The 12,254-nt window shown below is 43.0% G+C and overlaps 1 protein-coding gene across 1 annotated transcript; it reads left to right on the top strand.

Moving 5' to 3' along the window:
- The first annotated feature begins 2,097 nt into the window (after nucleotides 1-2,097).
- LOC133218742 (olfactory receptor 10AC1) lies at nucleotides 2,098-3,621 on the top strand. Its single transcript, XM_061365488.1, has one exon. The coding sequence runs from the start codon at nucleotides 2,611-2,613 to the stop codon at nucleotides 3,619-3,621; it is 1,011 nt and encodes a 336-aa protein (XP_061221472.1). The 5' UTR covers nucleotides 2,098-2,610.
- The last annotated feature ends 8,633 nt before the right edge of the window (nucleotides 3,622-12,254 follow it).

The raw sequence follows: 12,254 nt of genomic DNA, 5'->3' as shown, positions 1-12,254 counted from the left end.
ATATCTACTTTGATTTGCCTTTAAGTGTGAGCTTGGTTTAAGCTTACTTAAAGACCTCCTGATTGATTTCTATTTAAGGAGAGCAGCAATGCATCCTGATAACTAAATCATTGCCTTTTCAGGTACAAGCCAGACCAGTGAACAATCAGCTCCTACCAACTGCTTCAGTGGAAGGAGCAAGAGCCCTCTAGGAGGGTGCCACAACACTGCCTTCTATTGAAGATGCAGTTGCATCCTGTTGCTTGATCTAGAAAAAACCTGCAAACTTCCTTTTCTTGGGAGGACTGGAACTGCCTGTCATTCATGCAAGGAGGGAAGAGGCATCAGGGAAGAGGAGAGTCCTCTGTGTCACATTCTATATAAGGAACTAGATCCTGCAGAAGAGAGGATGGTTATGAAATGCTGAAAGAAAACATTGCCTCTAAGGACACTCACAGCCAGAGGGATCCCAGTCTGGCCAAGAGGCAGAATCTCAGCCCAGACTGAACTGCGCACATCATCAGGAGGAAGAAGCCTCTATTTCCTTATCTTCTAACCCAGAGACGGTATGTTCTCACTGAAGAGATCAGTTTCAAATGAAAAGAAGGGAACCCCTTTTTCCTTACCCACTCTTTAGCTTTGTGGTGTTTAGTAGAATCCTCCTGAAGTCTTGGTACTTGCAGTGAGGGGAGCCACACCTGGTTCCTAGTGATTCCAGTCAGCAGTCACCATGTACCAACCCATCACTCCTGTTTTCTGTGAAGACTGAATACTTGCATGCACTGTCAAGAAAGCTTTATAGACAGACTGTTTAGAAGAGCTATCTGGGAGGTTCTGCAGGAGCAAAAGGTGGATGTAGGAGTTAGTCATGGCTTTATAAACCCCGAAAACTGTGTCTAGAAGTAGTCCTTGTTGCTGTTGCAGGACCCCTGCTCCCTCTGCACTCTCTAAAGAGCTCCTTCTCAATCACTGACTGTCCATTTTTTTTGCCTTGAGGCTTATGGCAAAGTTTCTTCCCGAGTTGGTGATTTTGCTGACTTATGCTCTGAAGCACGGAGATTCAATTCCTAGTTTTGCACCTCAGGTAATATAATTATGGATGTTTGCATTATTCACCTGAGTCCCCAGATGTTTTGAATCCTGCTGAGATGCTGGATCACAAGGAAACCAGCATGTTCTAGTGATTGTAGTAGCAAAAATAAAGGCAAAGGAGTATAGGCTTATCAGATTCACTTCCTCAACTGTATTGATTAATTCTTTCTGTATCTTTTTAAAGATGTCTTCTTTCCAGGAAAATCCATGTCTTCACTAGCAATTTTTTCCATCAGCTTCCCATTTCCTCTATTTTTTTTTTTATGGCATTGGAATATTTAATGTGATTTTCCAGCTTCTTTCATACTTAAATATTGCTGGATTTTTTTTCATATGAGCAGAAGTCTTCAAGGTATTTCTGCTTTTATTCCTGTTTTACAGAAAGTGTAGAAAGAGTTGGAATTATTCCTTATAGTAAATATTACATTAATGATGAACACATGAGCAATAAGCACTGTTCACCTGTGACCAGTCTATGTAATTTATTATTATAAGGCTCATGTAATTTATTATTATAAGGTTCTCTACATCCTTGTCTTTTCTAGATTTTCACAACTTAAACAGCTTTGCATCACTTCACATTCCTAGGAACTTTTCATTCTTCCTGTGATAAGCAAGACTTCATTCTATCTAAGTCCAAGCTATTAGCTTTGTATTTTCTTTATTACAGAGCACATTACCATGGACATCTTTGTTTTGACTTTGGAAGTTTGTTTACTTTAACTCTGATGCCACAGGGCTGAGACAGGCATAAAGATGTAAGCAATCAAATTGCCAGCTCTAATTTTAGAATCCTCATGTCTAACCACTGACCCCTTCCATTTGAAAGCCTGTTTCCAAATGAACCTTGAGGCAGGTCCATTGTAGGGAAGGGAGAAGGCAGGCAGTGAACACCATGAATTCCCATTAATTGGAGTCAGATTGTAGAGCAGAAACTCCAGCTCACTGTCTGGTTGTCCCTGTACATCTCTGTCACAGACAGGCAGAATTGCAGTATTGGTGTGAGTAGAGAACAAGCAGGTCTGCCAAGGAGTAGAAGCACCAGAAAAGCCGTAGCAGAATGTCTGCAAGGCCTAAGCGTTGATGGTCATCAAGATCCTAACACATCCACACATCCATCTACAGCTTCTTTCGACACTCAGATTAGGAAGGAGCATCCAATTATGACTCTCAAAAGCAGGACAGGATGGAGTGCCTAATCAGTGTCAACTCCTAACGGGCACATAATGCATGTTCAAAACCTGCACGTGATCACCAACCTAAGAACAACTCAGAAGATGTGATGAAGGCACAACAGATGACATTCCTTGTCATCAATGTCATGGCGAAGAATCCTAGGCAGATCATTTGGGCACAAGAACCTTGGTGGCTGTGAGAATGTGGGTCTGAGAGTGTGTTAAAGGAGGCTGAGTGAAATCAGTTTTGGTTTTAAATGAAATCACCTTCCTCCCCACACAGTGAGCATTATTTCCTATGTGGAATTGATTGTCAGGCATTGGGTCAAATTCAAGTGTCTCCCTTCTGTTTCTCTCCCTTTAGATGCCATGTGAAGGCTGCACGGAGAGGGACAATAAGAGCACTGATGCAACCATGGAGTTCCTCCTGCTCGGCTTCTCTGAGTTGCTCTGTCTGCGAGTCCTCCTCTTCCTTATCTTTCTCGTTGTCCATTTGGTCACACTGGCAGGGAATCTGATGATCTTCATGGCAGTGGTTAGGCAAACTTCCCGTCCTCCCATGCTTTCCTTCCTCTGTCTGCTCTCTGCCATCGAGCTCTGCTATACTTTAGTCATTATCCCAAAGGCACTCCTCGGCCTGATAGTGGTGGATGGCAGCACCATTTCTTTCATAGGCTGTGCTGCACAAATGCACCTTTTTGTGGCACTTGGTGGGGCTGAATGCTTCCTCCTGGTAGCCATGTCGTACGACCGGTACGTTGCCATCTGCCAGCCACTTCACTACATGGCTTTGATGAGTGAGGGGTTCTGCCTCAGGCTGGCTGTGGCATGCTGTCTGGGAAGCTTTGCTATAGCCCTGGGGTTGACAGTGGCTGTTTTCCACTTACCTTTCTGTCGGCCTCATCGCATCAACCACTTCTTCTGCGATGTCCCTGCTGTGCTGCACCTCACCTGTACACAGGGTTATTCCCCTGAGCTGCCCTTGCTGGCTGCCTGCGTGCTCCTTCTGCTGTTCCCCTTCCTCCTTATCCTGACCTCGTATGTTTGCATTGCTTCTGCTTTGTTACACATCACCTCCTCCATGGGAAGGGGCAAGGCCTTTTCCACTTGCATGACGCACTTGGCCATCACCTTGCTGCACTATGGATGTGCGACCTTCATGTATGTTCGTCCTAAGTCCAGTTACTCACCAGCTCGAGACAAGATGGTGTCACTGGTCTACACCACCATTACTCCATTACTGTATCCCCTCATTTATAGCCTGAGGAACAAGGAAATCAAGAGGGTCCTCAGGAAAATGTTCAGGAGGAAGAAGATAGCTCAGCTGAACTCTGATTCTATCAGAGCTGTTATATATGTATGTGGTAAATTTTAGTACAGCAGACGTGCTTGTTGGAAAATGGCCCCATAACCATGTTAGGACCAGATCCTACAGCAAATATCCAGGCAGAATTCAATACACATCAACACATGAATGATAAAAAGACACCTCTGCTAAAAATAACCACCCAGACCTAACAAACAAATAAAGGTCTCTAACATAGCACTTTACCTAAAAGGAAATGCTGCAATGACTTTTGAGGATGAAGAGCTTTGATCCATTTGTGGTCTCACTTCTGTGATCACAGACATGCTTACAATCATGGTCATCTCAGCACAAAAGATCAACATGAAATTATTTAAAGCTGCTGCATTGCTTTCATTGTATTTCTGTCAAGATGAAAGTAGAAACTGGAAACTAGGAAGTAAATAAAAGAGTTTAGACTGGTAAGTTCATCAGAACAAGAAATCTAAAGGTGATTATGGGAAGGTTGGAGCAAGAAAGCCCATACCTAGAAAGAAAAGGAAATTAAGCAGTGGTCTTCTCCAAATGTAGCAGAAGACTGCACTCCAGCATCCCATCACTGGATCATTCATGTAAAATCATCTTACTTTGAGTTATTCTAGATAATGAAAATGAAAGTGTCATCATTTTGACAAAAATAAGACTTTCCTATGCCGGTTTTGCAAGAAGCAATCTTTCGTTTTACAAGGAAATGCTTTAGGTTTGAATTTTTCCTATGGCAACATAAAGGCGAAGAAACTGGTCTTATCAGGTGACTTTTACCAGGAATGACTGTATCATATAAACGAGGATGCCTGAGAAGTGCTGAAATCCATTGTTGTAAGATTAATAATACCACTGTCACTGTTATTGTCATTTCTTTAACAAAACCAGTTAGAGTTACAGCACATGCTGGATGCAGCAGACACAAGAGCACGAAAGGTACAATGTAGTGTCATTTTGTGTGTTTCCTACATGTAGGCAGAACAGGATGACTCAGACAAATTATGGAAGACCAGTTTTGGACAGGGACGGGGGGGTAAGAAGAAACTTCATTATTTTATTCAATACTTTCCCTCCTCTATGTCTCTTTAGATCCTATGATTCAGAACCCACCTCTTACATATCAAATTGCCGGGGAAAAGTAAAATAAATTAAAAGGCTTGCTTCTGTTTCTCTCTCTAATCCAAAGGAATTTCATCACCCCAGATGCCCTCAGCTCTTTCCCTTGGCAGGCTGAGAGAGCAGAGTGATATTTGCTTTCTCTGGGATACAATCATTAAAAATTATGGTAAGTGGATTTGAATAATGTAAAAAATGGGCACTGTAGCTAAAGAAGTTAACTTGGAGCCATCAGACAAGAGAGAAAAGTGGAACTGAAAACTCACATTAAAAGCTGTCTTCAAGTTGACAGTCTAGTCAGCCTAAAACATTAACACAGACTACTGACTCTCATGTCAATGAATACCTAATTACTGCTGTAAGCAAAGGTTTAGCTTCATTATTTAACATTATCAAAGTTGTAGTGAACATTTTAATCACCTGCCAGTTCTTCCAAAAATGAGAAGGGGAAAAGCACACTCCTTACAAACACAGAAGTAGTTCAGAAGTACATTAGAGAAGTACTTTGAATCAAATTCTATTAAGTAACTGTAATGACCACAGGAAAAAACGGAAGCATCAATTCCAAATCCTGTCAAGTCCACCAAGCCTTGAAGTTAATCCTGCTGAAAGCATTGGGCTCAAGTAGAGGCCTTTCTGAGATTAGTAGGATCCTACATCAGAGGTGTCTAACCTGCCACTAGGAGGTATTGATAAGCTCAAATCATAAATGGCAATAAAGGACAGAAAACACTGAGGTGTATAATAGTGTCAGAACCTTGATAGAGGCCCTCGTGTTTCTGTAGCTGCTGTAGGCATGGGGTACCAGAGATATAACTGTCTGCTGCTAGCTGTGAGAAGATAGCAGGGCTGTGTCCTTAACTAGAGATGCTCCTTCTGAACAACTGCACCTCAGGAGGTCTCTCCGCACTGTAAGAATATGGATGATGCCTTTGGGAGGGATGACATGACGGAAGCAGCAGCCGGGCTAGGCTCCCAGCTCTTTAGCTCTGAGATACATGTGGGAAGCACAACAAGCAGTGAAGGCGTTCTGCAAAGACACCGTCTCCACCCAGTGTCGTTGCAGATGAATGGAGTGAGGAGATATCCCAGAGCATCTCACTATCCTCACCAGTATTCCCACACGTATTCACAGCATCCTTGGCCCCTCTCTTATGCCCAGCTGTGTTGAGTGCAGGGCTTTGCTGTATAGATCTGTAAAGAGAACTCAGGGATGAGAGTGGGAAGAGGGAAGTTTATGAGGCAAGAGCAGCAACAATGTGTAGGAGACATCAGAACCCCTTTCTTTTTGAATGTTATCTTTCAATTGCCTGGAGCTGCCTGAGGTCCCTCTTCCACACACCCACCATCCACCTTTACAAGCGGGCTATTTCAGTGCTATTGACCCAGAACTGGGATTGTGCTCAAGTGACGTAAGACAGAAACATCCCCGATGCATGAGCACAGAAAAAAATATTAAAGATAATCATGGAATCACAGAATAGTTAGGGTTGGAAAGGACCTTAAGATCATCAAATTCCAACCCCCCTGCCATGGGCAGGGACAACTCACACTAAACCATGGCACCCAAGGCTCTGTCCAGCCTGGCCTTGAACACTGCCAGGGATGGAGCATTCACAGCTTCCCTGGGCAACCCATTCCAGTGACTCACCGCCCTCACAGTAAAGAACTTCTTCCTTATATCTAACCTACACTTCTCCTGTTTAGGTTTTAACCTGTTACCCCTTGTCCTATCACTACAATCACTAATGAAGAGTCCCTCCTCAGCATCCTTTTCAGAACTTCACAGGGAACAGCAGGATCCAGTCAGGCAGCGCAGAATTAGGCAAGCATAGATTCCATCACCAGCCAAAGATGGATAGGGCATCCATCACAACTGTTTGGGTTGGGTAGGGTTTCAAGACCACCCAGTATATGAGTACAGCTGGGCACCTGCATTCCATAAAACAGTCCTGTCCTTTCTCACAAGAATGCTTACACCTCCAAATTGTAGAGGCCTGACACTGGCAAACAGAGGTTTTATGAAGTTTTCCAATGAAACTAGCCAAAACATCTCTAAGAATCCCTTCATGGTTTATACAGCTATAAAAAACAAGTACTTATCCTTGCAATTAATTTTGTTAAGGCTGCCCTGAACAAGGCACTGGATGAGAACACAGATCAGTGCTTTTCTTGGGGGTTTAGCACCAGTAAGGCTGTAAGATCACATAAAAACTAAGGAGAATTTGGAGGGTGATGGCAGAGACACTGCATAACATTCAGAGTACTCAAAATCCACTATCTTGAATGGCACATACCATTCAAAGAGGTACCTTCACTCAAGGAGATACTTCAAGGTGGTATCTTGAGTGCTACCTACTAGTACCACTGATAATGGTAGAGCACCAGTTAAATCTCCTTTTTTAGTGTAAAGAAACCAGTGAGAGCTCCTTTTTTAGCACACTGTCATGTTTTGCTGGCAATCCAGGTAAGAGATTTCCTAAAAATTGTTCCTATAAATAATCAGTCTCCTAAAAGACTTAAATGCACTAGTATTGAATATGTTTCCTTACTTTTCTAGGAGTCTAAATACAAAAAGTTTACTAAGGGAATGTGTTTCTGTTATGGATTAGGAAAGTGGAAATTCTGCCAGAAGTCCAATTTTAAGAGCATGGAAGAAGTTTCAGTGTACTGACTTCCCTGTCATATTATCACAGTCTATCCACCAGCCTCCCTTCTTCTTGATTCTTCAGAATCTCAGAAAACCTGCAGATAAACCTGTATTTACACAAGTAGCTTATTTTGTCCTTTGATCTGAAGCAGAAGGAAAGCATCAGGGTGAAATGAATACAGCAATTTACAGCAATGGAATTGTACCCAGTGAAAACAGATGTGGGGAAAGGATTAACCTTTATTATCATGCAGGTGAAAAGCTGTCAAAGATGGGGATTTGCTTTAGTGAGAGAAGGTCTGTGTTTTCCTCATGTTTATAATTCAACATGCCAAGGGCAATAGTCATATTGACTTTACTATGACAAAAACTGGAATGCTATAGGGTATTTATAGAGAGAAGATTTACAGAAGAAGAGACGAGTCCTTCCTGAGATTGCTTTGTGCCATTATATGAAATTCCCTACCCAGCATATACAATCTGATAGGATTTATATGATACAAAAAAAGTCCACACCCCTATAAACAGGCTAATGGGGAGCAAATATGTTAAATATTCAGCCCTTCCCCTCCAGAATAAAAAAAATCCTAACCTCTAAAAGCTTTTATTTTCCAACTGGGTTGCTGTGCAGGCCTTAAAGTCCCTTTTAATGGAAGCAACCAGGAACATAGGACAAGAAATAACCTGGAGACCAAAGTGGAGTTGAGGCATGAGGTGAAGCTCCATGCCAGCTTGTGGGTTTCAGAGTCAGTTTTACTCTGTCCTTCAATCACCTCCACGTCAAAAAGCTGACTGAAGGTGCTATAATGCCAGCATTGTACCTGTGACCTAAAGCTCCTAGCTCTGAAGATCCTCTGTGGCCAGTTGTCTTCCAAAGTCCGTGAAAAAGGGAGAATGGAATGTCAATACCCATCCAGTGTGTACCTTTAGCCTTACCTGCATAAATGCAAAGATATGAGACAGTCTGGTTCTACAAATTGGCATGTAAAGCTGAGGGAAGACCAGATGGCTCAGCTGCATATGGCTTCTAGCCTAGTCACTGCTGAAAATCAGGTCTCCTAAAATCTGTGCCCTGTTTTATGGTGGCTGCTCTCGGCATTCATTTTTGTTTTCATGTTTGATTTAATGAAGAGTTCAAGTTTCAAAAATCAAATGGGTAGCTGAACTGGAAATAGACTTGATGGTGAGTTGGGAAAATGCTACCACAGTCAATGCCCTCTTTCCACCTGCAAGACAGCAAGGTGTCTCTTTCAAATATCTTCTCTTGATGTCAACATTGAAACCACTCCGGATGAACACAGGTTGTTACTACAGCGACCAGTAGCAACTGTTCCCTTTCTGCACAGGACAGCAATGCTGCAACACCAAAATTCAGCCACAACAGCAAAAAATATGGGCAATTTTATTGTGTTTAGATTGTGGAGACAACTGTCAAGAAGAGGAGCATAAAAATATCTGTGGACTTGAAACAGACATAAAAGCTTCAAAATTCCTATTAAACTCCCCTGAAATTAAAAGCTTCATTAATTCACACATCCAGCTCAGTGTAGAGAAAAGAAATTTAAACTCACACTGTCAAAGCAACTAGTGATATGGCTGCTGGCTGCGTGGTGTTAATGCTGATTGTCTTCAGTGATGGTATTTTCATGTTTAAGCATCATTAATCCAAACATGGGAAAGAACAGCTACAAAATATGAACTAACTCCAAATGACAGAGGGGTAGGTATCTATCGTGCAGAGACTACTACTGCTCCAGTTTGAGCTGGATTCAGTTACTAAAATAATATCATTTTTTCCCACAACGTACTTGAAGAAGTCATACGCATCTCTACTAGAAACCTGATTTCTCTGGGTCAAATTTGATGTTGATTGTACATTGAGCGTTGGTAATGCTCAAGGAGAAGTTGAATACTAGTATTTTTTCCCCTATTTTTCTTCCTGAGGTCAAGTAATAAAACAGTGAAAACTTAATGCCACCAAGATAGATAAATACATGCTCAGGAAGAATGTGCTCTCAGAGAGGAGTGGTAAGTAAGCGGTAAAATTGCACTTTTTGGATTTATAAGTGTATAACGTGCTATCATATCTATTAGAAAGTAACTAACTCTTGTCACCAGACTTGTACCACTTAGGGCAGTTTCATGAATATGGCTGGGTTTACAGTGCTTTCCGCCTTTCAGAGTCAGAGAATCCCAGACTGGTTTGGGTTGGAAAGGACCTTTATAGCACATCCAGTTCCAGCCCCCTGCCACAGGCAGGGACACCTTCCACTAGAGCAGGTTGCTCCAAGCCCTGTCCAACCTGGCCTTGAACACTGACAGGGATGGGGCAGCCACAGCTTCTCTGGGCACCCTGTGCCAGCGCCTCAGCACCCTCACTGGGAAGATTTCCTTCCTAATATATATGTAATCTGTCCTCTTTCAGTTTAAAGCCATTCCCCTTGTCCTGTTCCTACAGGCCCATGTCCAAAGTCCTCTCCAGCTTTCTTGTAGGCCTCTTAGGGCACTGGAAGCTGCTATAAGGTCTCCCTGGAGCCTTCTCTTCTCCAGGCTGAACAACCTCAACTTTCTCAGCCTGTCTTCATAAACCCTGCACATCTCCAAGGGTGTTTCTCTCCAGATATGTGAGGAAGAGTGAGGGACTGTACCTTGCTTCTACTCGGCATGAAACCCCACATCTGCTCCCTGTCTCTATCAGCTTAATTCATTCCCCTGCCCTTGTTATTCTTCTCAGGGGAGAAAGATAACCAGCTTGACTACTTGTGCAGTCAAGTCCTAAAGTCCCTAAGCTAGGGGTGACCATTTCATAATCAAGAGGAGTCACTTGTGCTCCTTTGAGATGTTTAAAATAGCCTGAGTTTCTGAATGTTAAAAGTCAATGTATGAAACTAATTTAACAGCTTAAACCACTAGATGGTAGGAGTCTATTTTCTGCAGGTCTGAAGTCAGTTGTTTGAAATATTACAAGATAATTGCCGATGGAGTAAAGCCAGAAAACTTTCCAAGATAAAAAAAGAAAACACTACAATATTAAACTGTGGTTATGGAGGAAAGAACAAGAGGGAGAGGGAGAGCACATATTCTCTACAGGGAATTAGACACTGAAACAGAGCATCCCCTATGTTCTGCAGAACTGTCAGGGATTCTTCTTAGAGTTGCAAAGAGAGTGGATAAAAGGAGTGAATCAGATGCCACAGAACAAGGGCAAGTTCCTCCTTTAGGCTGAAGTAGGGCTTGTTGCAACACGCGATTGGGGCCCCTGGGAGCCCTATACATCTGTGTTGCTCTAACACCTTACTGAAAGCCAGTTCAGGATGCAGAGGTTCAAGTTATCAACACCAAAGGGATGCTTTCATAGTTTCAGATGTAACGTCAAGCAAGGAACTGCAGAGACTGTTTCCAGGTTCAGTTTCATACATAACCTAGACGGATATTTAACAGCGCAACAGTGAAACTTGCAGCTCTTTCTAAAATGTGAGCAGCAACATTCACAATAAACAATTTATAAGAAACACACGAAAGAGATCTGTCTGAACTGCAGTTCAAAAGAAGCACGTCCCAACTCAGCCTTGGGAGTGCCCTTTGTCCCAACAGTACCTCAAGGCAAGACCTGGTGCATACCCTTCCCCCTCACTTCCCTCACCACAGGCCCACATATCTGTAGGAGGAAAGCCCAGGTGTGTTGTGTAGAGATGTTTTCCAGCTAGATACCTAACCTTAGGGATACATGAAACAGGATACTGAGAAAGTGAATCAAAAAAAGATATGCCCTGTGATTCAGAAACACTCAGAGGGACTATAAACACAGGATGAGATTCAACCCTACAGACTGCAGTTATTTTCTTAGCATCAAAAAGCATGCAAGAGATGGGAAGCCCACTGAGAAGCCACAACAGTGGCATGGAGGTGTTAATCACAGAATCATAAAATCTCATCATAGAGATTTTTTTCCCACCTCTGCTAGGCACTGGTGAGGCTGCACCTGGAATCCTATGTTCAGTTCTGGGCCCCTCACTACAAGAGAGACATTGAGGTGCTTGAGCAGGGCCAGAGAAGGGCAGTGGAGCTGGTGCAGAGCCTGGAGCACAAGTGTGATGGGGAACTGCTGAGGGACCTGGGGGGTTCAGTCAGAAGAAGAGAAGGCTCAGGGGGAACCTTATTGCTCCCTACAACTGCCTGATAGGAGGATGTGGTGAGGTGGGATTGATCTCCCAAGTAACAAGGGATGGGACAAGAGGAAACGGCCTCAAGCTGCACCAGGGGAGGTTTAGATGGAGATGAGGAACAATTCCTTCCCCAAAGGGTGCTCAGGCATTGGAACAGGCTGCCCAGGGCACTGCTGGAGTCATCATCCCTGGAAGCATTCACACACTGTGTAGACGAGGCCCTCAGTGACATGGGTTAGTGGTGGCCTTGGCAGTGCTGGGGAACGGTTGGACTTGATGAGCTTAAAGGTCTTTTCCAACCTGGTTGATTCTATGGGTCTATGATTTTATTTATTTATTTATTTACAAAGACAAAATCCAATCTTATGATGCACAAGCAAAATGATGCTGTCAGTGAAATACTCAGTGAGTTGTACGAATAATTAATATGTAGTACTCCACTGTATTTGGTACACCGTCTGTGTAGACTCCCTCTTTTTGCCTTTGGATCAGTATTTCAGTGCAGAGGAGGACATAATAAAATTCCAGGCATTTGGGGTTTCTACTTCTTTATGCTTACTTGTTTATAGATTTGCTGCAGATCTTGATCTTGCTGTTTGGCTATCATTGTACATGTCCTGACTGGGAGCTACAGTAGATGAACTCCAGTCAAGCGAAGTACATGTGACTTCTGACCACCGTCATCTGGAATACCTTGATTTCTGATACTCATCAGCCAACACTAACAAGGGGGGAGAAAAAGAAAG

Source organism: Neopsephotus bourkii, unplaced genomic scaffold (genome assembly GCF_033783945.1).
Source record: "Neopsephotus bourkii isolate Nb327-2 ecotype Australia unplaced genomic scaffold, CSIRO-AGI_Nbou_v1 NB_1287, whole genome shotgun sequence".
In the NCBI taxonomy this organism is placed as follows: Eukaryota; Metazoa; Chordata; class Aves; order Psittaciformes; family Psittacidae; genus Neopsephotus; species Neopsephotus bourkii.
This window is presented reverse-complemented; position numbering and strand designations above follow the sequence as displayed.

Bases quoted from the DNA above. Each gene is read 5' to 3' on its own strand.
- LOC133218742 (XM_061365488.1), top strand. From the start codon at position 2,611: ATGCCATGTGAAGGCTGCACGGAGAGGGACAATAAGAGCACTGATGCA.